Source organism: Periophthalmus magnuspinnatus, chromosome 13 (assembly GCF_009829125.3).
Source record: "Periophthalmus magnuspinnatus isolate fPerMag1 chromosome 13, fPerMag1.2.pri, whole genome shotgun sequence".
NCBI classification, from domain to species: Eukaryota; Metazoa; Chordata; class Actinopteri; order Gobiiformes; family Gobiidae; genus Periophthalmus; species Periophthalmus magnuspinnatus.
Window position 1 is genome coordinate 28,337,957 of NC_047138.1, and position 25,518 is coordinate 28,363,474.

The 25,518-nt window shown below is 44.9% G+C and overlaps 2 protein-coding genes across 2 annotated transcripts in view; one reads left to right on the forward strand and one right to left on the reverse strand.

Moving 5' to 3' along the window:
* Window positions 1–1,214: 1,214 nt before the first annotated feature.
* On the reverse strand, window positions 1,215–2,368 carry LOC117380075 (E3 ubiquitin-protein ligase RNF182). The gene has a single exon (XM_033976802.2). The coding sequence runs from the start codon at window positions 2,099–2,101 to the stop codon at window positions 1,319–1,321; it is 783 nt and encodes a 260-aa protein (XP_033832693.1). The 5' UTR covers window positions 2,102–2,368; the 3' UTR covers window positions 1,215–1,318.
* Window positions 2,369–3,774: 1,406 nt separating this feature from the next.
* sgpp2 (sphingosine-1-phosphate phosphatase 2) overlaps window positions 3,775–25,518 on the forward strand; it is a 28,631-nt gene continuing 6,887 nt past the window's right edge. The window contains exons 1-3 of the mRNA XM_033976801.2: window positions 3,775–4,122; window positions 7,313–7,474; window positions 22,009–22,188. Coding sequence (XP_033832692.1) covers window positions 3,880–4,122; window positions 7,313–7,474; window positions 22,009–22,188 — 585 coding nt within the window. The 5' untranslated portion in view covers window positions 3,775–3,879. The remainder of the gene's footprint in view (window positions 4,123–7,312; window positions 7,475–22,008; window positions 22,189–25,518) is intronic.

Consider the following 25,518-nt stretch of genomic DNA (forward strand, 5'->3'; position numbering starts at 1 on the left):
TCCATCGAGTTTGGCTCCAATTCACTTTCTATTGAAAAACTGTGGCCTCTCTCTTTGTAACTGCTGCTGTCAGGATCGTCAGTTTGGTGTTTTTATTTCGCTATTGTGTCCGTAAATCAAGATATGAGCATTAATATCCCTGGAAGAGGCGTTACTTTCAACAACCTCGCTCTGGATTGGCTCTTTGGTTGCTATGATACTCGTGGTCGGAATTCCAAATATGGAACTCGGCTCCGATTGGCCCCTATAACCTCTAGCCTCGATGAGCTTCGTTTGACTGGATTCAAACGCTATGGGCGACGTCACACTCACTTAGTCCGCTTATTTACACGGTCTATGCTCCAGTCGTGGCAAAAAATAAATAAATGTGATAAAATTTCATATTGTTTTCACAGGACAGTCACAAACTCGTCCAAAAACTAAATGTAGAACTTCACATCTGGGTCATATCTGAATGCAAGACGTGCCCAATTAAAGCCACACTCTGTAACTTTTCTCGTAGAGTGTGCCCCACCCGCTTGTCTCCATGGGGACGTTACTGCATTGCTCGGAATGTTCCTCAGTGTGGCGTTAAACTTAGTTATACTGCACACAGATATGACCTGTGACTTTACTGGTGGCTTCAACTGATTGTCTCCATGGTGACAGTTTCAATGCCATGCTGTGGAACATTTTAGACAAAACAATAACATCTCCGTGGATATAAGCAGGTGTCCAGAAAGGTTACATAGTGCGTCTTTAGGAGGGCAGATCGTCGTTTTTGGTCAGTACCCTCACCTGTTCTAATCGCTAAAACGAACACAAAAGTAATAAAAATACATGTAATAAATAAAGTGCTTTCAGATCTAGCATTTACTCATTTCCAAATCTGTCTGGGAAACACGGCCCTAGAGAACCCGGATTATCTGGACCCTGTCTGGACCAAAGCCAACGCAGTATTCAATTATTTACAGCCTGTTTACTGTGGGTCTGACTCCAAAACGCCAAGTACCAGCCCAGCCCAAAATCTGTACAAGAGAAGAGCCCGTGGAGACAGAGTGATATCATACAGTGGCATAGAGCGGAGGAGGTGCATATTATCAGCGGGAGGGGGAGGAGGGTCGCCCCGGGCAGAAGTGCTCCACATTCAGTCATCAAACCAACATCCTCCGGGAATAAACCAACCGCCCGGACCCAACAGTTCACGAACAGACTCGGGACCGGGCCTATGCTCCATGAAGGCCCGCGGTGTTTGTATAAGACAAGGCCATTTCGGGAAGTTCTGTTCCTATAAAAGTAAAGGGAGCAAAGTCTATGTACACCACCATAACAGACAGAGTCAGGCGTTTCTCCGGGAGTTACTGGTGGCAGACGCGCGTCCCGTGTCGTGGTCCGGTCTGTATTTGAGCCAGCAGATGAGCCACGTGACCACCACAGAGAACATGGCGAGGATGCTGGCCACGGACAGGCAGATGGGTCCAGCTGGAGAGGGCGGGATACTGTGGCTGTGCACAAAGATCAGGCCCATGAAGAGGAGCACGAGCATGGACAGGAAGGAGAAGATGACGCACACGCAGCCCGTGGTCAGCGCCACGCGCTTGCAGCTCTGACAGCTGTCGTAGCGCACGGAGTCCTGGGACAGCGTGGTGGCGGTGGACACGGTGGTGGACGGCGTGGCCTGGCTGTGGCTCACGCTGGACGTGCCCGATGCCTCCTCGCGGCGGAGGGCGACGAGAGCCGGGTGGAGAGGCGGGGGGTACGGGGGCAGAGCGTCCTGAGGGAGGGGGTCCGAGTCGATGTAGAGCGGGAAGTCCTCCGTCACCTTGGTGTTGTTGGGCAGGTTCTGGATGCGGTAGTCGGGCACGGGGGTCCGGTGGCGGCACACGGGGCAGCTGATGCGCCATGGCCGCTCCTCGCGCAGGTGCAGCGTGTTCAGACACTCCTCGCAAAACGTGTGCAGACACTCCAATATCTTGGGCGCGCGCCGGTCAAGGTCGAAGTAATTGTAGCATATTTTACACTCGTACTCCTCGTACGGGAACGCGGAGGACGAGGGCGCGCCGCCGGGGGGCTCCGCCGCGTTTGGTGCCAGCTCTACCTCTGCCATGTCATGTTTCGCCATTCACATTCTCCGCGGAAACACAAAGGGAGCTGGACTGGTGCTGATGACGGTGCAGTCTCTCCTCTGCCCCCTCCTCTCCGCGCGCGGCTCATTCACGCGGCATCACGTCCCGCCGCTGTTTATCCAAGCTTCTTTGTGTCTCAAACGAACGGGATTCCGGCTGTGTAGAGTCCCTGCGCCCATGCGCTCGTGCGTGGGGGTGAGATGATGTAATGGCGGTGAGTGGCTCACCCAAACACGCGCAGGGGGAGAGAGAGGCGTCCGCGTGGCGCTAACGGGCTGATGTTGTTTAGTGTCATGGGGCTGTAACGGCTCCGTTATTACGCAGAGCACGCACAACGGGATGATCTTATTTGGTCAACGGAGGCGTCATCTCACCCGCCTGTAAACAAAGCTGTTACTGTAACTAAAGTGTGACACTGCATCAATAAAAGGAAACTATTGTGCTACTGTTATACCGTTGGCAGAGATTATTATTTGAGACTACTCCATTTATCAAAGTTCATCTGGATCATATGGACAAGAAAACAGCCTTAGAAACAATAGACACAGATTATTTACTTTTATGACACAGGAGAAAGTGTTTTATACATCTACAAGAGAATCAGTAAAACCTGTTAGTGAGTTCACTGAATTTACACAGATCACATCAAAATTGGGTCTAAGGGGCTTTCTGGGACTCAAGCCATGACTAGAACAGAACTAAACCAGAACTAAACCAGGACTAAACCAGGACTAAACCAGGACTAGAACAGGACTAAACCAGGACTAGACAAAGACTAGACCAGAACTAAACCAGGACTAAACCAGGACTAAACCAGGACTAGAACAGGACTAAACCAGGACTAGACAAAGACTAGACCAGGACTAAACCAGGACTACAGCAAGACTAGAACAGGTCTAAACCTAATATACACTGGTGATAGAAAAATAACTCAATTACATTACTTAAGTAAAAGTAACAAAATACCGAAGCAAAAAATACTCAAATAAAAGTAAAAATATCACATGAAAAAATCTACTTAAGTAAAAGTACCAAAGCACCAGTTTAAAAAGTAAAAACTAAAAGTATTTCGTGCAGATTTTGAGATCTAATAAAACTTTAAATGTAGTGATTTTTGTGCAAAATTTTGTTCATCAGAAACAACTGAATACATGTTGTTGTTTTTTTAGCAGTTTTTATTTGTATATTTTTGTTTCCTCAAACTGTGAACATGATAAAAATAAAACCTCAGTCTTTTCAGCAGGTCTCAAACAATAATAAAAACGACTTGACTTTTACTTTTCAATCCTTTTCAAAATGTAGTGCAGTAGAAAGTACAGATACCTAACTTTTTTTTTTTTTTCCAACTAAAGTACAGTACTTTACTACTTTTACTTCATTACATTATGAGTCAAACTGGTCCCAAACCCGGATCTCCCACATTGAGGTTTAAAATGATGTCAGACTCAGGCCTGGATTTGCCCTACAGTGTTGAGTCACGTGACCAGTGTAATAAACCTAATGAAATCCTCCTGTTTCTCAATAATACGCTCAGACAATGCCCTACTACTGTCCCATACACACTGTACACACTTTACTACAGCCTCAAAGTCGCCCCGCCCTCGCCCCGCCCTCTCCCCCGGGGCACACCTGCGCCTGACAGCCGCACCTGAGCTTTGTGTGTGTGCCTGTGTGCGTGTGTGTGCCTGTGTGTGTGCGCCAGCCTCTCAGTCCTTGTCCCCGGTATCGACTCGTGCGCTTTATCCCTGACATATGCGCGCGTTTTCTGGGCACCATGTCGCAACTCCTCGCGTACCTGCAGGACTCGGAGCTCGTGGCCCGGTTCCAGAGACGCTGTGGGCTGTACCTGATCCAAGAAGAAGAAGAAGGAGCAGCCGAAGCACATCCCAACGCCTCCCCGGACCAACCGTGCCAAACCGGAACCGCCAGTACAGACGAAACACTTGCACATCTGCGCCAAAGATTCGACAACAACAACTCCAACTGGGGATATAAAGAGAATGGACACTGTGTCAGGGTGAGTTCATGTAGATTTATTAAGTAGTAGCTAAACGTTAAAGGTGTATTTTGAAAACTTTCCAGCTTGTCTCCATGGAAACGTTATTGTATTGGTATTTTTATTGCTAAAACAAAACATGCTTGCTTCACCTGCTTGGCTCCATCATGGGTATAGATAAGTTTAATGCCATACTGGGGAACATTCAAGGCAAGAAATGGCATTTAAAGGACATAGTTGTGTTGTGGAGGCAAAAATAGGTCATTGAATTAGAGTTAGACCCAACTCGAATAAGGATAAAACAGAGTAAAACAACTGTTGAAACTACCACAGTTGGCCAGTGGTGGAAGAAGTACTCAAGTAAAAGTAAAGGTATCACTTAAGTAAAAGTACCTGTTTAAAACTATAATTAAAGAGTAAAAAGTATTTAACGTCAATCTCTCAGTCGTACAGGTCTGATCCATCTCTCAACTGGAACTACAACTACTACAACTACAACTACAACTTTTTGTCCAGTTGACACATTCTACTTTTGGCTTTTACTATTAAAGTATTTCCCACATATTTTGAGGTCTTTATAAAGCTTTTAGTGTAGTGATCATGATTTGTGCTGAATTTTGTTCAACAGAAACAACTGAATCGATATTTTTTTCTAGCAGTTTTTATTTGTATATTTTGTCTGCTCAAATTATGGACATGTTAAAAATAAACTCTGAGACTTTTCACCGGGTCTCAAACAATAATCAAAATACTTTTACTTTGCGGTGCTGTTCAAAATGTAGTGGAGTAGGAAGTACAGATATCTGCTCTCAAATGTAGTGAAGTAGAAGTAAAAAGTATCCACTTGAAAATCTACCTAAGTAAAGTACAGATACCTAAAATGCAGTACTTTACTTCACCGCTGCCTTTGCATAGTGTTGTAAGTCCCTGTATATCACATTTAACCTCTTAACAGTGCAGTATTGGTCTACGGGGGCTTGTTGGGCGTGTTGGAAATGAGATAAACACAAGTCTGAAGTCCATTTTTCTACAGTGAATATTTCAATAAGAATCACAAACAAAACAAAGCAAACGAGTGACTGGCTTTTCTCGTTGGTCAGGCGCCATACGACCTTCTGCGCACCGCCATCTGTAAAGACGTGTTTACATTCTCCTACTGGTCACAGTGTTAAAGCTGTACTTGATGCAGTATGGCTCCAGGATACATGCATCAAAATTGGGACTAAAAGGGACTAAAAGTGACAGAATGGGGCTAAACCCGAGCTAAACCCGAGCTAAACCAGAGCTAAACCAGAGCTAAACCAAGTGAACATCAGGACTATAACGGGACTAAACCAAGACTAAACCAGGACAAAACCAGGACAAAACCAGGACAAAACCAGGACAAAACCAGGACTTAAAAGGGACTTAAAGCGGGTCTAAAGGGGGTCTAAAGCGGGTCTAAAGCGGGTCTAAAGCGGGACTAAAGCGGGACTAAAGCGGGACTAAAGCGGGACTAAAGCGGGACTAAAGCGGGACTAAAGCGGGACTAAACTGAGACTAAACTGAGACTAAACTGAGACTAAACTGAGACTAAACTGAGACTAAACTGAGACTAAACTGAGACTAAACTGAGACTAAACTGAGACTATACCGGGACTATACCGGGACTATACCAGAGCTAAACCAAGTGAACATCAGGACGAAACCAGGAAGAAACCAGGACGAAACCAGGACGAAACCAGGACTTAAACCAGGACTTAAACCAGGACTTAAACCAGGACTTAAACCAGGACTTAAACCAGGACTTAAACCAGGACTTAAACCAGGACTGAAACCAGGACTGAAACCAGGACGAAACCAGGACTGAAACCAGGACGAAACCAGGACGAAACCAGGACTTAAACCAGGACGAAACCAGGACTTAAACCAGGACGAAACCAGGTCTAAACCAGGACGAAACCAGGATGAAACCCGGTCTAAACCAAGTGAACATCAGAACTAAACTGGGTGCAAGCCAATAACAAACAAGTACGTGGAATGCTGTGTGAAAGAAAAATGGTGTACTTATCTACTGATCTACTTATCACTCTGTAACTTTTATAGTGGCTGGTCCCTCACCTGCTTGTCTGCATAGAGATGTTATTGTTTTGCTTAGACTATTCCAGAGTATGGTATTACTGGCTTTTGATTATTAAGAGCAACAACCCCTTGAGATTTAAGGTTAAACCTATAGTGTCGGATGCTATCACCACCGATACTCACGGTTGCCGATTTTCCATTACTGTTCAGCGCCTCAAAGCAGAGGCATGGGGCTCTTTAAATATGTTACTGTCATTACGGTAATGTGCTTATGTTGTCCCTCGAAGATGACAAATCAGAGCGCATGTGCTGTCGGGATTCTCCCAGTCAGTTATGTGATGCATTAAAGGAAAAATATGGATATGTAAAATACAGGACGTGTGAAAAAAAAGGCAAAAATACATGCTGATACTTCGTTTAATATGATTTTTTTATGGCAGACTTGTTAAGCAAAATTCACTTTTCAGGGGTTTGTATGTTGTTATAGTTGTTTCCTTCTCATTTACCATCTCAGAGTTGTTTTTGGAGTGATTCATTCATGTTTGAGCAATCTTTTAATCAAGACACCAAATTGCCGCTCAACCCGTGTTTTCACTACCATCAGTACATTCCCACTGTGACGTACTTACTTTGTTCTCCAGGTTTTTTTTTCTTAATCAGTGATGTCACTTAGCGTCACGTAGCCATTTTGGTACAAAGGGAAAAAAAAGCTGCTTCTTAGTGTGATCTGCAGCTATCCATAGGGGGCGCCGACAGCTACAGGGCTCTTTGTTGTGATGACTTTTACGGCAACATCAGCTCCCATTGGGCACCATAGTTTTTTTTTGTTTTTTTTTAAAGTCGTTTTAGATGGATATTGCGATTTAAAACGTAAAAATTATAACATAATGATCCACGGATGTCATAGATTTTTAGACTACCTTAATTTGCGGCTTGTATTTATGGTTATGTATGATCTTATTTTGAAGGGATTCTAAATTTTACTTATTTATTTCTATGGAGACGAGCATCTACAACTCAAATCCTATCGTACAAAAAAATAACTAAGTACAGAGACTCTCAAAACAAATGGTTTCGCCTATCATGCACTGATGAGCTGATAAATAAATTATCGCTAACAAGCCTGTGCATGAATCTTTGTGTTGTTCAGGAGCGGAGCGGGCCTGAGTACGAGGTCAGGGCTCCTCTGCTCCACCTGCTCTTCCTCTTCTCCTCCGCTCTGGGACACGAGGTCTTCTACATCAGCTGTCTGCCCTGGCTGCACTGGAACCTGGACCCATTCCTGTGTCGTCGGCTGGTCAACATGTGGACGGTAAGACCCTGTCATAGTCGCAGTGTAGTCCTGGTTTAGTCCTGGTTTAGACCTGGTTTAGACCTGGTTTCGACTACATCAACATTGGCAGTTGCAATTTATGGCCTATCAACAGGAGAATACTACTGGTCTTGGTTCTCCTCCTGTCTGCTCCTCTGGCTCTGCTCCTCTGGCTCTGCTCCTCTGGCTCTTCTCCTCTGGCTCTTCTCCTCTGGCTCTTCTCCTTTGCCTCTTCTCCCCTGGCTCTTCTCCTCTGGCTCTGCTCCTCTGGCTCTTCTCCTCTGGCTCTTCTCCTTTGCCTCTTCTCCTCTGGCTCTTCTCCTCTGGCTGATTTAATAGTTCTATTAATCATAATTCTGATCATTATTCCATATTGACTAAAGGTAAAACATACTTATCACTAGAATATATTGTCTGTATTTGTCGTCTAACTGATAAGTCCCCCTGAGCGTCTATCGCCCCCTCTGGTCCGTGCTACAAATTACATGAGTGTTGGCTGAGTGAGTTGAATCTGTCTACAAAGCTGCCAATCTCCTTCTTACTCTTTCTGTCTCCTCTTTCTCTCTTTCTCCACCTCTCTCCCTCTCCTCTTTCTCTGTCCACTGCTCTCCCTCTCCTCTTTCTCTTTCCACCTCTCCCTCTCCTCTTTCTCTTGCTCCACCTCTCTTCCTCCTCTGTTCTCTCTCTCCCTCTCATCTTTTCCCTTTCCAGCTCTCTCCCTCTCCTCTTCTCTTCTCTCTTTCTCCCTCTCCTTTCTTTCTCCCCACCTCTTTCCCTCTCCTCTTTCTCTCTCTACACCTCTCTCCCTGTCCTCTTTCTCCCTCCTCTTTCTCTCTCAACCTCTCTCCTGCTCCTCTTCTCTCCCTTCTCTTTCTCTCTCTCCTCTCTCTATTCTCTCTCTTCTTTCTCTCTCTCTTCTTTCTCCCTCTCCTCTTTTTCTCTCTTCTTTCTCTCGCTCTTCACTTTTCTCCCTCTCCTCTTTCCCTCTCCTCTTTCTCTCTCTCCACCTCTTTCTCTCCACCTCCCTCCCACTCCTGTCTCTTTCTCTCTCTTCACCTCCTCTTCTTTCCCTCTCCTCTTTCTCTCTCTCTTCTTTCTCTCCACCTCTTTCTCCCTCTCCTCTCTCTCTCTCTCTCTGTCCCTCCCTCCCTCTCTCTGGTGTTGATCTCTTCACCTCTCGACCTCCTTTCATCCTCTGACCTTCTGGTGACCCGTCTGTGACCGCTGTGTTCGTGTATGTCCTCAGGCTCAAGGGCACAAGGGCAGGGGCCACACAGGAGCTGAAAACGACTCAAAAGACGTTTCACTTTTACAAACACAATGTGATCGTTTCATATGAGAGAATCAAAAAATCACACAAAAACATACATGACAAAACAACAGTATGAAATGGGGCAGAATAATCACAAATGCATCTATTACAACAATACCATGTTTTTCAGGACATGTTTGTGTGTTTATGTTCTCTGTAGTGTATTTTCAGATGGAGGTCAGGGCCTGTACAGCTCTGTGGGAGATTCACAGTTTTTGAAAGACGTTCTGTGTCCAAATAGTCTTTAGTCCTGTCTGCGTCCTGATTTAGTTTTTCTTTAGTCCTTCCTTAGTCTAGCTTTAGTCCTGGTTTAGTCCTGGTTTAGTCCTGCTTTAGTCCTGCTTTAGTCCTAGTTTAATCCTAGTTTAGTCCAGGTTTGGTCCAGGTTTAGTCTAGGTTTAGTCCTGGTTTAGTCCTAGTTTAGTCATGCCTTAGTCTTGGTTTAGTCCAGGTTTAGTCTAGGTTTAGTCCTGGTTTAGTCCTGGTTTAGTCCTAGTTTAGTCATGCCTTAGTCCAGGTTTAGACTTGGTTTAGTCCAGGTTTAGTCTTGGTTTAGTCCAGGTTTAGTCCAGGTTTAGTCTAGGTTTAGTCCTGGTTTAGTCATGCCTTAGTCTTGGTTTAGTCCTGGTTTAGTCCAGGTTTAGTCCTAGTTTAGTCATGCCTTAGTCCAGGTTTAGACCTGGTTTAGTCCAGGTTTAGACCTGGTTTAGTCCAGGTTTAGTCCAGGTTTAGTCCAGGTTTAGTCTAGGTTTAGTCTAGGTTTAGTCTAGGTTTAGTCTAGGTTTAGTCCTAGTTTAGTCTAGGTTTAGTCTAGGTTTAGTCCTAGTTTAGTCATGCCTTAGTCTTGGTTTAGTCCAGGTTTAGTCTAGGTTTAGTCTAGGTTTAGTCTAGGTTTAGTCCTAGTTTAGTCATGCCTTAGTCTTGGTTTAGTCCAGGTTTAGTCTAGGTTTAGTCTAGGTTTAGTCCAGGTTTAGTCCTAGTTCAGTCATGCCTTAGTCTTGGTTTAGTCTAGATTTAGTCTAGGTTTAGTCCTGGTTTAGTCCTGGTTTAGTCATGCCTTAGTCTTGGTTTAGTCCTGGTTTAGTCCTGGTTTAGTCCTAGTTTAGTCATGCCTTAGTCCTGGTTTAGTCCTGGTTTAGTCCTGGTTTAGTCCTAGTTTAGTCATGCCTTAGTCTTGGTTTAGTCCAGGTTTAGTCCAGGTTTAGTCCAGGTTTAGTCTAGGTTTAGTCTAAGTTTAGACCTGGTTTAGACCTGGTTTAGACCTGGTTTAGACCTGGTTTAGACCTGGTTTAGTCCAGGTTTAGTCCAGGTTTAGTCCAGGTTTAGTCCAGGTTTAGTCCAGGTTTAGACCTGTCTTAGTCCTAGTTCAGCCCCAGTTTTGTCCCATAATACGTTGCATTTTTGTTCTTTGTTGTCTCTGTGGGAGATTCACTCTTCTAGACATTCTGTGTCCAAATGAAACATCGAGATTATTGTTTGTGAGAGATTAGGGCTAGACCAGGATTTAGACCAGGATTTAGACCAGGACTTAGACCAGGACTTAGACCAGGACCTAGACCAGGACCTAGACCAGGACTTAGACCAGGACCTAGACCAGGACCTAGACCAGGACTTAGACCAGGACTTAGACCAGGACTTAGACCAGGACTTAGACCAGGACTAGGAAAAATTATCAAACCAAGTCTACGTCCGAAGTAAATGGGCACAAGTGTACGTTGCCTTTAGGAGACTTATATTCCCAAAAATCATAACTGCTTTTCTGCTTTTTGCTTTTTTTGACACAACCTGGCAAATCAAAATCATAAAAAATGACCCTCCCACACTCGTATCTGCAGTTCATGCGATAGCAGCGTGTTTGGGTGCCCTCTCTGCCCCCCCCCCCCCCCCCCCCCCCCCCAGCTCCAGAGACATGTCCCCACTCTGACCCCCTCCGTGCCCCCTGAGGGTAGATTCCTCTGGGCTCCGGCTGAGCGAGGCCCCTGGGTGAACCTCCATCAAACAGTTGTGACCTCCCATACACACCCAGCCACTCCGGGCAGTAAACAGGCGCGCTCCCCTCCCTCTAGTTAGACATTACCAGGCTGAAAGTGCCCTCTCTCCTCCCTCTCTCTCCCTCTCTCCTCTCTCTCTCTCCTCTCTCTGCCCTCCACTGTTTTATTGAAGCACAGTGTGTTTTGAATGTGACTTTTTTTTTAGTATTAATACTTGCTCAAATGAGTATCTGGTTTCGATACTAGTTTCAGTATCAATTAGTACCCGATTTTCGATACTTTTGACAAACCTGCGATGTATTGCGACAGGGAAATATCACGATAAACGATAATATTGAAACAACTTTCTTTAACAAGGATTATCCAGTTTGTTTTTTTATTGAGTTAAGTGCTTTATCATTAAAACACATGAGGTGGAATAAGTACAACAATAAAACATCGAACTCACTTATTCAACCCTCCACAGCTAAAATCTTACCGTACTGTTCCATCTGTCAGTTATGGAGGTCGATATAGTAATTGTCATATTGGCCTCATCTGGGCTCTGACCCTCCCTCAGGCCTTACATAACCCCACGACTGCAGTTCAACAGTATAACAATGTAAGAGTTTCAAATAGGTCATGCGATTCAAAGTCCTGGTTTAGTTCTGGCTTTGTTTAGGTTTAGTCTTGGCCTAGTTCTGGCTTAGTTTTGGTCCGGGTTTAGTCGTAGCTTTGTCCTGGTTTAGTTCTGGTTTAGTCCTGGTTTAGTCCTCTCTTAGTCCTGGTTTAGTTCTTTCTTAGTCCTGGTTTAGTTCTATCTTAGTCTTGGTTTAGTCTCGGCTTGGTCCTGGGTTAGTCCTGATGGTTTAGTTCTGGTTTAGTTCTGGTTTAGTCCTGGTTTAATCCTGGTTTAGTCTTGTTTTTTTCCCGGTTTAGTCCCGATGATTTAGTCCTGGTTTAGTCCTCGTTTAGTCCTGGTGGTTTAGTCCTGATGGTTTAGTCCTGGTTTAATCCTTGTTTCATCCTGGTTTAGTCCTGATGGTTTAGCCCTGGTTTAGTCCTGGTTTAGTCCTGGTTTAATGCCGGTTTAATCCTGGTTTAGTCTCGGTTTAGTCCCGGTTTAGTCCTGATGGTTTAGCCCTGGTTAAATCATGATTTAATCCTGGTTTAGCCCTGGTTTAATCCTGGTTTAGTCCTGGTTTAGTCCCGGTTTAGTCCAGGTTTAGTCCCGGTTTAGTCCCGGTTTAGTCCCATTTTTTGTCCCGGTTTAGTCCCGGTTTAGTCCCGGTTTAGTCCTGGTTTAGTCCTATCTTAGTCCTGGCTTAGTCCTGGCTTAGTCCTGGCTTAGTCCCGGTTTAGTCCCGGTTTAGTCCCGGTTTAGTCCCGGTTTAGTCCCGGTTTTTGTCCTGGTTTAGTCCTGGTTTAGTCCCGGCTTAGTCCTGGTTTAGTCCCGGTTTAGTCCCGGTTTAGCCCTGGCTTAGTCCCGGTTTAGTCCCGGCTTAGTCCTGGCTTAGTCCCGGTTTAGTCCCGGCTTAGTCCTGGCTTAGTCCCGGCTTAGTCCCGGTTTAGTCCCGGCTTAATCCTCGTCTTAGTCCTGGTTTAGTCCTGGATTAGTCCCGGTTTAGTCCCGGTTTAGTCCCGGCTTAGTCCTGGCTTAGTCCCGGCTTAGTCCCGGTTTAGTCCCGGCTTAATCCTCGTCTTAGGCCTGGTTTAGTCCTGGCTTAGTCCTGGTTTAGTCCCGGTTTAGTCCCGGTTTAGTCCTCGTCTTAGTCCCGGCTTGGTCCCGGTTTAGTCCCGGCTTAGTCCTGGTTTAGTCCTGTCCTCAGAGCTCCCTGCCCACACTCCCTGAGGCCTTACATAACCCTGCACGTCCGCAGTCACACAATATAACGATGTAATGGTCTCAAATAGGTCATGTGACTCTACTTTTAAAGCCATTCACCTACAAGAGAGTCAATGCTGCTAAATGTGCTTTTTATCTTTATTTTTCTCTTTTATAAACCCACGAGCGACTTCTGTTTGTCCCTGTTTTATTTCATCTTAGTGAATCCTAACCTAATATTGTGTTTGTGTAAATGTGAAACGATCTGCTGCTCTGTGACCTGGAAGCTGTTGTAAAGGAGTTATTTTTTATTTTTTTATTTATTTTTTGATGAGTTTGACACAGGTTCGATGAATTGTTATAAGCAGCATTTTTGAGAACTATTCCCCAATCAAATCAAATGTAATATGTTGTTTGTTTTGGTTCATCACTATGGAAACGGTCGTAATTTTTGATTATTCTTAAATCCCTGTTTAGTCCCGTTTCCTTCTCCGCACTCCCCTCTGGCCCCGTCTAACCCCTCAGCTCTGGGGTTGTGTGAGGTGAGCGCTCGGTTGGACCAATGAGTGGTTGCTATGCAAATATAGAGCAACACGAGGAAGCGTCAAGTAAACAGCATGTACTCGAGTATTATGTGCAAATAGAATTACTCAAGTAGAAAAATGGGAATAAGTAATAGAGCAGTATGCACATAAATGGCCTTTTCAAATGTTATTAACCATGTATTGATTTAGTTTAGATGATAGATGATAGTTTAGATGCAGGTCTGGTTTAGTCCTGGTTTAGTCTGGGGTAAATTCGAGGTTAATCCGGGATTAGTCAGGGGGTAGTCCTGATTTAGTTTTATTTTAGTCCGGTTTTAGTACTGGTTCAGTCTTGGCTATGTACTGCCTTAGTCCTGTTTTAGTCCTGTCTTAGTCTGGGTTTAGTCCCGGTTTAATCCCGGTTTAGTCCAGCCTTAGTCTTGGGTTAGTCTTGGGTTAGTCCGGGTTTAGTCCTGGTTTAGTCCCGGCTTAGTCCTGGTTTAGTCCTGTTTTTATTATTGTTCAGTTTCATTGCTAGTTTGGTCCTGGTTTTGTTCTGGTTTTGTCCTGGATTTGTCCTGGTTTAGTCCTGGTTTAGTCCTGGTTTAGTCCTTGTTTAGTCCTTGTTTAGTCCTGGTTTAGTTCTAGTTTAGTCCTTGTCTAGTCCTGGTTTAGTCCTTGTCTAGTTCTTGTCTAGTCCTTGTCTAGTCCTTGTCTAGTCCTTGTCTAGTCCTGGTTTAGTCCTTGTCTAGTCCTTGTCTAGTCCTTGTCTAGTCCTGGTTTAGTCCTTGTCTAGTCCTTGTCTAGTCCTTGTCTAGTCCTTGTCTAGTCCTGGTTTACTCCTGTTTTTATTATCATTCAGTTTCATTGCTAGTTTGGTCCTGGTTTAGTCCTGGTTTAGTCCTGGTTTAGTCCTGGTTTAGTTCAGCTTTAGTCCTGGTTTAGTCTTGGTTTAGCCCTTGTGTAGTCCTGGTTTAGTTCTGCTTTAGTCCTGGTCTAGTCCTGGTCTGGTCCTGGCTCAGTCTAGTCCTGTTTAGACCCAATTGTCCATCTCAAACTTAAACTTACTTCCAACCTTCCCCTCTGTCATTTTCACTTTGTTTGACTTTGTTGAGTGAGAACTTGGCCTGTTCTTAACCATCTGCTCATGAATGAAACTGACCTCATGTCTCTGTTGTGTATATTTATGCAAGTCACACACAGGGCAGTGACTGGAATACAAATCTCTATCGCTATCATTTTTAAATTTACATTTCTGGAATAAAAAAACAAGTATAGCCCAAAGCTCAAAACACTCTGTTCCACCTTGTGATGTCATGAGGGCAATTCTGGGACTGAACTCATCCAAATGATTCTAGTGAAGGTGTGTGGAGTTTAAAAACACAGTGGAGCACTTCCTGTATTACCACATGACATCACAGGTGGAACAGAGTGTTTTGTTTTTTGAAGGACTCAGCCTCACCATAGATCTGACCTGTAACGTCCTTAGGGATAGATATGTTCAAATTTTGGTTAAATCGACAGAAACATTTTGTGCTCCTGTTTCTGTGACTAAATAGTTTTGATTTTTGATTAGAGTCTTGAGACACATCACAAGACCATTTTGGAGCTAAACCGCCGTAGTCCATCTCTTCTGCTCCCTCCCTGTTCTCTCCCCTCCCTCTCTCCTCATTCCCATCTCTTCTGCCCCCCCCATCTCCCGTCTTCACCTTCTTGTCCCTCCCTCTCTCTTCTCCGTCCCTCTTTTTCTCCTAATTTCCCATCTCTTCTGCCCTCCCTCCCTCTCTGTCCCTCTCTCCACTTTCCCCTTTCTTGCTCCCTCTCTCTCGCCCTCTCCTCCTCCTCACTCCCCCTTCCCATCTCTTTTGCGTCCTCCCTCTGTCTCCCTCTCCCTTCTTTTTCTCCCTCTCCTCCTTCCCATCTCTTCTGCTCCCTTTTGTCTCTCTCTCCCCTCTCTATCTCCCTCTCTGTCTCACTTCCCCTCCCTCTCTCCTCCTTCCATCTCGTCTGCTCCCTCTCGCTCCCCTCTCTATCTCACCCTCTCTCCCCTCCCCCCTCTCTCCCCTTCACATCTTTTCTTCTCCCCTCCCCCCTCTCTCCCCTTCACATCTTTTCTGCTTCCTCCCTCTGTCTCCCTCTCCCCTCTCTATCTCCCTCATTGTCTCTCTTCTCCACCCTCTCTCCTCCTCCTCACTCCCCCTTCCCATCTCTTTTGCGCCCTCCCTCTGTCTCTCTCTCCCTTCTTTTTCTCCCTCTCTCCGTCCCTCTCTCCCTCGTCTCCCTCTCTCCTCCTTCCCATCTCTTCTGCTCCCTTTTGTCTCTCTCTCCCCTCTCTCTCCCACTTCCCCTCCCTCTCTCCTCCTTCCATCTCTTCTGCTCCCTCTCGCTCCCCTCTTTATCTCCCCCTCTCTCCCCCTTCACATCTTTTCTGCTTCCTCCCTCTGTCTCCCTCTCCCCTCTCTATCTCCCTCATTGTCTCTCTTCTCCACCCTCTCTCCTCTCCTCCTTCCCATCTCTTCTGCTCCCTCCCTGTGAGCTCTTTTCTCCCTCCCCGTCTCTCTCCCTCCCTCTCTCCTCCTCTAGTCTCATAAGGACAGACTAAAGGCCACACTGTTCTCTTTGATTTAATGTCCCGTCTTATTCACAACCCACAGATCTGACTGAATCATTTTTAAAAGAATCAACTGAACCAAGTCTGTATCATAAAGTACATTTGACCCACTCTTCTGTCTGTGAGCACCCACAGACCCATCTCCAGATCTTTAACCCTTCACCCGCCCCCTCTTTCTTTTTGTTCCCTTTTGCCCTTTCTCTCCTTCTTTTTCTATATCTCTCTCCTTAGTTTTCTCATTTTCCTTTTTCCTCCCTCTGTCTCTCTAACCCAACTTCCCATCTCTTTCCTCCCTCCTTCCCTCTCTCATCTCCTCTCTCCCCTTCACATGTTTCCTGCTTTCTCTCCCAATTTCTCCCCTCTCTCTCTCCCTCTCCCCTTCCCATCTCGCCTCTCTTCTCCTGTCTGGCCATCCGATCTCTTCTTCTCACCTCTCCCTGTCTCCTCCTCCTCTCTCTATCTCCCTCTCATCTCCCCCATCTCCCTCTTTCCACCTTCCCATCTCTTCTGATCTCTCCCTCTTTCCCCTCTCCTCTCTCTCCCCTTCCCATCTCTTCTGCTCCCCCTTTCTCTCCCTGCCTCCCTCTCTCCTCTCTCCCCTTCCCAACTCTTCTGCTCCCCCCTCTCTCCCTCCCTCCTCTTCTCTCCCCTTCCAATCTCTTCTGCTCCCCCCCCCTCTTCTTCCCATCTCCTCTTCTCCCCCATTTCTCCCTCTTTCTCTCCCTCCCTCTCTCCCCCCTCCTCTCCCTTTTCTCTCTTCTTCCCATCTCTTCTTCTCCCCCCTCTCTCCTTCCCGCCCTCCCTCTCTCCTCTCTTCTGCTCCCCCCTCTCTCCCTCCTCCTCTCCCTCCCTCTCTCCTCTCTTCTGCTCCCCCCTCTCTCCCTCCTCCTCTCCCTCTCTCCCCTCCTCCTCTCTCATATTGACAGATTAAAGTCCACACTGTTCTCTCTGAATCAATGGCCTGTCTTATCCACAAACACTTGAGCATCTCCACAGTGTCCGTCTCCATCCATCTGTCACTTTGATCCGAGAACTAAACAAAAATCTGCATTTATTATAATCTGTGCTAATGTCGTCAAGGGGTTAGAGTTATCAGAAGTATCGAAAATCAGATAATCGATGCCAAAACTAGTATCGAAACCAGTCATTTGAGCAGGTATCGATACTAAAAAAAAACCTCATGGGAATATAAAAGAAGGTAGTACGATTTAATGTTGAAAATCACATTCTGTTGTCAAACGAAAGCATGTTTTTTTTCTCTTATCGTCCTGGTATCGGAATCGGTATCGAGTATCGAATCAAAATGCTGATTCCAGTGTAGTTATAGCTCCACGGTCCATCTTCTCCACTTTTCTTGTCACAGTTAAACACACACTTTGGCGCTGCTCTGCTCCAAACTGCAGCTCCACCTCCTCACGACAGGCCGTCATTAAAAATACAGACTTTAGCTTTAAATAACCAACCCGCCCCAGAGGATCATGGGAGATCGGGGACGAGAGAGGCAGCAGCAAGAGAGGTGGATAATGGGTCTATACAAATGTAAAATTCCATCTTTTTTTTGGGAAAACATTTGGTTTGGATCGAATTAACACTAAACAAGTGACGGAAATAAAACCAGAAAAATCTAGAATAAAGGCAGATCGTAAATGCGCACTGTGTAACTTTTCTGGTGGAGAGTCGTGTGCTTGTCTCCATGGAGATGTTATCACTATGCCTGGAATATTTCTTCACTATGGCATTAAACCTAACTATCTTGCGTTTGTTTTCATTATGGGAGTTTGCTCAGAAATAACTTGGAAAAACTTGCATTCTTACTGTGACCTGGGTAGCCTCCTCACAGATATGACCTGTAACTTGGCCAGTTATAGTCGTCCGCTTGTCTCCATGGCGATGAATAAACGCCAATAACCAACCAGGTCTATTCCAGGTCTAAAGCAAGAGCCAAGACCCAGATAAAACTAGAACAGCCCAAACCAGATTATGTAACTCCATAATCCTGCTCCATAATCACACCAGGTAAAGTGGGTGAAGTGTCTTGCTCGAGGACACAATGGCGTACCTGGATGGAGCTGAGTTATTACCACCCAATTCAGTTATTTTAGTTGTATTTATGATTTCTCTCTACTTTTTATCCAGATGCAACAGTAGCTCAGATGGTACAGCGTTTGTCCACCGATCTGAAGTTTGGTGGTTAGAATCCCGCCCTCGACGTAAACGGCGTTAGTTGAGCAGTCAGATCCGCTGCCCTACAGGTCCGCGGTGTGATTCCAGCTCCCGTAGATGATTGCTGTTGTTGTATCCTTGGGCAAGACTGCTTTCCTCATTGATTCTACAGAAATCCGCAATGCGTGTCCCTGATTGGCCAATCCACCTGTCAATCACGGCCATTTGAAAAGGCTTAGACCGTATATATAAATGGACATAGCTAACCCGCTAGCCGGCGTATTCCAAATAGGAAGTGAGCATTGGCGCGCTTCTGGTTCCATCGACTGTGGCTCCAGTTCACTTTCTATTGAAAAACTGCCCTCTCTCTGTAACTGCAGTGAGCCTCGTAATTTTTGTCTTAAAATGTTCATATTTATTTCACGATTGTGTCCATAAATCAAGATATGAATATTAATAACAGACAAATCGGGTGCTTTCGTTCCCTGAGGTAGGCGTGGAGCGATATTGAAATTTTGTGTCACGGTTATCATGGCCAAAATAATTGCGATTAACGATTATATCATGGTAATTATTAAAGTTGCTGACAGTTTAAATGTTATAGATAGTAATACTTCAAATTTGAATGTTATGAATAAGTTCCATGTTTAAACAATTTGTATGTAATTGTACTTTGTTTTCCGTGACAACTATGATCTAGTGGAGAACTTTACGGATAAGTAGCACATTCTGGTGATACAATGGCGATTATCTTTGTTGGCAATTATCACGATTATATAAAATGTCCCACAAACGATTATTGTCCGCCCTTTTTATCACAATAAATTGGCCCCTATAACTGCTTTAGCCTTGATGAGCCTCATTTGACTGGAGCTCACATCTACGTAAAGTATTGAAGAAGTGATCCCGGCCCAGTTTTGTTCCATTTTGCACTTCTTATTCTTTAGTACAACATTTGGCCTATACCTCTCTTCTTGCAGACGTCATTTTTGTAAAAATACTGTGTGACTTGATCAGCCGCATACTGGCACAGCCTCTGCAGATCTCCGGTTCTTATTTTAGCCTCTGCAGGTTGTGTGTCAGTGCAGTTTTCGAAACCAGGGAGCGTCCAGATTTTGAGGAGCGCAAATGTTCATTATTTATTCATGTGAGTGGTTAGCTTCAGCGCTAAACTAATCTCGATCCGCCTGCCTTATCCGTATCTCACGAGCTACTTCCTCTGTCTGTCTGGATCCCGAGTTGGCTTTTGGTGTTTTATATGGACAAATAAAATATATAATACAACTCAGACTGTGATCAGCTTGTGTCGTTTAAATGGAGAGGTCCACAGCCAATCCTCTGTCTGTAAAAGGATGTGGTTTGTGGTTTGAGTTCAGAGTTCTGTGATTAAAAGGCCCATAGTACACGATTTTCTGATCTGTTGTAATGTTTCCTCATCACAAACAATGTTTAACACACAAATCCTGCACATTTAGGCTGAGTTCTTCTCTAAAACTGAAAACACTCTGTTCCACCTTGTGATGTCATGTGGTAATACAGGAAGTGCTCCACCGTGTTTGTAAACTCCATACATCTTCACTAGAATCATTTGGATAATTTCAGCCCTGGAGTCACTAATCTCTACTGAACTAAAGGTAAATGGAGCTGTTAACATGACTGTAAACTACCACTTCATGACATCACAAGGTGGAACAGAGCATTTTGAGCTTTGGAGATGTAGACAGACTAATAATAAAGGGTTACTCAAACATGTGTGAATGAAACAAAACACAACTCCAGATATGTTTTTGAGGATTTAACAACATTGTAACATTGATTAAAGCTCATAATAGTCAATTTTGTGTAATATAGAACCTTTAATATTAGGGATCCGGGAGAATTTGCTGGAATGGGTGTTGCTTCCACGATGACGTAGGCCCAGAATGTCTCATAATGTTGAATCTTTGAACTACTTATAAAGCTGTTGTGTAGTTACTAGCAGGATACATAAGTTACGTAACGCAACTGGGTCAAATCTGTTAACAATCTCAAAACTGGTATCTGTTCACTAGCAAGGATCAGGCCGCAACAGTGGTTTACGATAAAGATATTTATTGACGATATGGAGAGATGTGGAGGTTGCGTAGAGACTCAGGATGGGGGGCTCTGTCTGAGGAGGTCAGCCCAGACAATTCAGGACCCCCATCTCTCTCTCTCTGTAGATGGTGAGGTCTTCCGGGATAGGCTTGTATAAATAGGGCTTCTGGGTAATTGGAGGCGTGGATGAGGTGAGCTGTGGTTGGCTGGAGAGGAGCAGGCGGAGGTTGAGGTGTGGTCCTGCTCCTGAATCTCAGTCAATCATATTAACTCCTTTTAATACTGGATATGGGCAGTTACTTAAAGCCGTAGCACTGATATTAGCATCTGGATCGGTGTATCTTTAGAGCTGGACGATATGAGAAATTAACAGTTTTGAAAAAGAGATGAAATACACCGGTCCCTCGTTTATCGCGGGGGTTACGTTCTAAAAATAACCCACAATAGGCAAAATCTGCAAAGTAGTCAGCTTTATTTTTTACAATTATATGTTTTTTGTTGTAAAACCCCTCACCACACACTTTATACACTTTTCTCACACAGGCGTTAACATTTTCTCACATTTCTCTCTTGTTTAAACTCTCTCAAAGTTCAAACCTTCGTAGGCGCCTTTGTCGGTACAGAACGTTTCATCGACATTGTGGGTTTTGTCGGGGAGAAAACTTGCAAACATACAGCACTTCAGAGTCACACTGCGATCCAACATTTATGTAAATTTGGCTGAACACATTCTGTACTGTACAGGAGACACAGCACGGAGGAGACGAATGGACAATGGTCTACAGTCCCTTAGCCAATCTGGGCTCAATGTGCATTCATACATTGTAAAAAAATCCCCGAAACAGTGAGGACACGAAAGGTGAACCGCGTTATAGTGAGGGACCACTGTAATGAAATAAACTTGCCGTGTTTTTATTTACGTCTTTTTACTTTTGCGAGATACTTGAACCTCAACCCAGACATTTGCTGGGTAAATAGACGTATAAGTTGAATGCCATTCTGTAGAACATTCCAGATGAAGCAATAACATCTCCATGGAGACACAGAGGCATTGGACCTTCCACTAGTTACATAGTGTACCTTTAATAAATAAGTAACTATTGTATGAACCTTGCCAGAGTCCATATTACTAATTATAAGTTTATACCAATCCAGCTTTTTCTGTTCCTATACCAATGTTGAGACTTTGTAATATTCATTGATATCGAGTATCAGGGAACCAGATACTTTAAGCCTGAGACAAAAAACGTAACAACATAAGCCGTACAGTAACAAAATGATCCAAATGTGATTTCTTGATCACTTAAAGTAACAGAATAGCTTTGAAAACATACAAGTTTAATATTTCGAGATGTTTTGAGACAGTTTGTCTTATTACACCAGTTTATGGACCAGAATGAGATATCGACTGAACTGACATCTGGGAACCAGTACCCAATATGATATATGTTATTGTATTGGTGCATCCCTCTCTCTTTCTCTCCCCCCCTATCTCTCTGCTGTCCTCTGTCCTTCTTCTCTCTCTCCCATCTTTCTTTCTTTCTCTCTCTCTTTCTATCCCTTTCTCTCTCTTTCTCCCTCTCTCTTTCTCTCCATCTCTCCCTCTTTCCATCTCTCTCTCCCCGTCTCTCCCTTTCTTTCTCCCCGTGTCTCTTTCTTTCTCCCCATCTCTTTCTTTCTCCCTGTCTCTCTCTTTCTTTCTCCCTGTCTCTCTCTCTCTTTCTCCCAGTCTCCCCCTCTCTTTCTCCCCATCCCTCTTTCTTTCTGTCTCTTTCTCTCTCTCCCTCCCATCTCTCTCTTTATCTCCCGTCTCTGTCTCTCTTTCTCTCCCGTCTCTCTCCCGTCTTTCTCTCCCTCCCAGCTCTCTCTTTCTCCCATCTATCTCTATCTCTGTCCCCTCTCTCACTTGTCCCTTCCCTCTTTCTCCACTTTCTCACCTGCTCTCTCTACAGCCCCCTCCCTCTCGTCCTTTATCTCTCTCTCTATCTGTCCCAGTATGTCTGATATCGTTTCATCTCTTTCCTCTTTGTCTTTTCCCCTCTCCTCTCTTCAGGTGGTGATGTACGTGGGGCAGGTGCTGAAGGACCTGCTGAAGTTGCCCCGCCCCCTCTCGCCCCCTGTGGTCAAACTGGAGAAACGCGTCGTGGCCGAATACGGACTTCCTTCCACCCACGCCATGGCCGCCACCGCGATCTCATTCACATTCCTGTACAGCGCCCCCTCCAGGATACAGGTAGCAATGGTTCATTCACTAGAACAGAATCACAAAGTTTAATTTCCCAACTTCATTAAGAGTCTCAGTGGCTCGATTCCCGGATAACGTGAGGCCTTAAGGTGTAGTTTGCGTGTTCTATCCTTGTCTGGGTGGGTGTCTTCAAGGTGTTCTAGTTTCAATCAAATATAACGCTCCATCTTGGACCTCCTGAACATCAGTTTAGCATGAGTCTTGGAGAACGGTCCAAGACTTTGCTTTGCTCATCATAAATTTCTTAATGCAGACACAATAGACCCTTTTCACGGAGCCGCTTGGCTAGTTCCGGTTCTCTCAAAAACTGCGGAACCACTCTTCCTGCACCATTTATTCTTCAGCAGAGGATTTAGCAGAATCTGGGTCTATTGGCTGTTTATGTCCATCATAATATTAAAGGAAAGATATGTGAATTTGTATTTACTAAACATGACCAGCCTGTTCCCATATAAGACGTAAGCTTCAAATCTAATAATGCTCTTGATAACGACTGTAATCCTGATTTATCCTTAAAAAAAAATTAAAAAAAATAACATAGGACACTGTAAGTTGATAATGTTGTCATTTTGTGTTTTGGTTCGACAATTATCCAATCAGAAATCAGAGCCTCACATGCATCGCTCATTTTTGGGTTGCCAGTTTTAGTGTCTGATCTGAATTCTCACTCTCAGTCAGGGAGTGAAGTCTGGAGGTTCTGAGCTTTCACATGAGTCGACCTGTTTTAATAATTACTATATCGACTCATCTTTCGACGTACGATACGAGAGAACATTCATTTTTGGGTGTCGATATGTATCCTGGGGACTTTTTGTTATTTTTCTGTAGTACGAAAAGATTATAGATACAAACTAAGTAAGTGTTTCATTCTGCTGTTTATTTATTGCAGTTGGTGTTTCTTTGGGGGGGGATAATTCTACTTTAGGGTTCAACATTATCGTTTATCGTCAATATTTTCTTCAGCAATATATCAAACTTTAAAATGTGTTACCGTGACAGGCCTACACATGAGGTATGGCCTTCAGTTGTAATTGTAAATCTTGTACATTGCGGTAATTATCAGCCACATCCCCCTTTAGCATGGAGCAGTAGGGCTAAGTGTGTTATGGGCTAAAAAGCACAGCTCGCGTCACGACTGCAGCGGATGTGCTCGCTCTGTGGTGAGACTGGCTTAAGTGGAGGCTTAAGTGATGCTCACATAGACGAACGCTATCGGACGTACTGGGAAACATAAAAGTGTAAGAACACACTGATGATTCACTTGTTTTGGAGCTTTTTGTCGTGGACTCGAGTCAGACTTGAGTCATTATTTTGAGGACTTGAGACTCGACTTGATGAAATAGGCTAAGACTCGGGATTCGACTCGGACTTGAGCACTGGGACTTGAGATGAGTTGATGCCTCTCCTCTCCTGTCACAGTAAAGTGGATTACAAGCTCCTTCGCTCAAGTGCATTGTTTTGATGCAGCAACAGCCAAAACAGAGGGAACTACATAGACCATGATCCTTTGCTCCAGTTCAGTGCAGACAAAGTAACTGTTATTACGCACTTTTAAATCTTAATTCTATGGATTATACGTGGACATATACAATTTTGTTCGTCTCTCCCAAATTTCCCAATAAGTATCATCCCGTGAGATTTGTACACTGTTACATCGCTATTTGTTGCATGAAAAAAAGCATAGAAATGACAAAAATGCAAATGTATTCGTCACTTTGGTTTAAACACTTGAAATGACTCTCTAACCCAGTATAAACATTACAAGTGAAACAGAATGAAAAGATATTAACTCAAATCTGGCCAAAGCACAAACTGGAGACGTCCGGTTAAAGTAACTGTAGTTTGAGTGGGCAGCAGTGGGCGTGGCAGAGCTGTCAATCACAGATCCCTCAGTGATCGGTTGGACAAAAGGCGGCGGTGGGCGGGACCAGCAGTCATCATCCGTCACTGTGAGGGCTGCTGTTTGGCCTCCTGATGGACTGAGAGGAGTCAATATCTGTCACGACACCCCCTCCCTCTCTCGCTCTCCTACTCTCCATCTTCTCTCTTTCTCTCCTCTTTGTCTTTCTCTCCTCTCTCTCTTTCTCTCCTCACTGTCTCTTTCTCCTCCCTCCCTCTCTTTCTCTCCTTTCTGTCTCTTTCTCCCCTTCTCTCTCTCTCTCCTCTGTCTCTTTCTCCCCCCTACCTCTCTTTCTCTCCTCTCTGTCTCTTTCTCCCCCCTCTCTCTTCCTCCCCCTCTTTCTCCCCCCCTTTCTCTCTGCTGTCTCTTTCTGTTTCTTTCTCCTCCCTCCCTCTCTTTCTCTCCCCTCTGTCTTTCTCCCCTTCTCTCTCTCTCCTGTCTCTTTCTCTCCCATCCCTCTCTTTCTCTCCTGTCTCTTTCTCCCCCCTCTGTCTGTCTCCTCTCTGTCTCTTTCTCCCTCTCTCCTGTCTATCTCCCTTCTCCCTCCCTCTTCTCATCAGCTCTCTGACTCACCTATCTTACTCCATGTCTTTCCCACTCTTTCCATCTTTCCCTGTCTCCCTCCCACCCTCTTTCTCATCAGATCTCTTACTTGCCCTCTTTCTTCTCCTCTCTCTCCATCTCATCAGTTCTCTTACTCCCCCCACACTACCACCCCCTCTTCATTTTCTCTCACAGACCCCCTTCCTCTCTGTCTCTCCCCTCTCTCCCTCCTTTCCTCTTACTTTTCTTTCTCTCTCCCCATCTCTGTGCAATAGAGGGACGAAGGCCCTTTCTTATTCTCTCTGTCATCAGCTCTCACATCCCCTCTCTGTCCTTTCGTCTCCCTCTTTCTCTCCTCCCTCTTCCCAGCTCTCTCAATCCTTTCCTCTGTCCTCCTCTCACCTCCATCACTTTCCACCAACTCTCCTCTCGTTCACTCACTCTCCAGCCCATAAAACTCTTTCATTGCTCCCTCCTTCTCTCTCTCGCTCTCTCTTTCTGCGCAAGAGATGACGGGATGAAGGCCCTTCCTCATTCTCTCTCTCATCACTCCTCTCGCTGCCCGTCCACTCCAGTCCATAAAACTCACGCTCGCTCGCCCCTGCCTTTAATCTCCATAGAGCAGACTGCAGTGAATGAGGCTCAGTGCTTCAGTTTCACGTCGCCATGGTGATTTGTGGCGAGGTCGTTTTAACTGTGTCACTGTCACATTTCCTCACAGTTATGAGTTTCACAGGGGCAGTAAATCAGATCAAGTGCCCCAATACGCCACGGAGCCGCTTCTCTGTAAATCAAGTGGGTTTCAAAGTGAACTAAAACAGATCTGTTCTGCAAAATCTACTTTCCAGAGCTTTTCACCGCGTTATAGTTGTTTC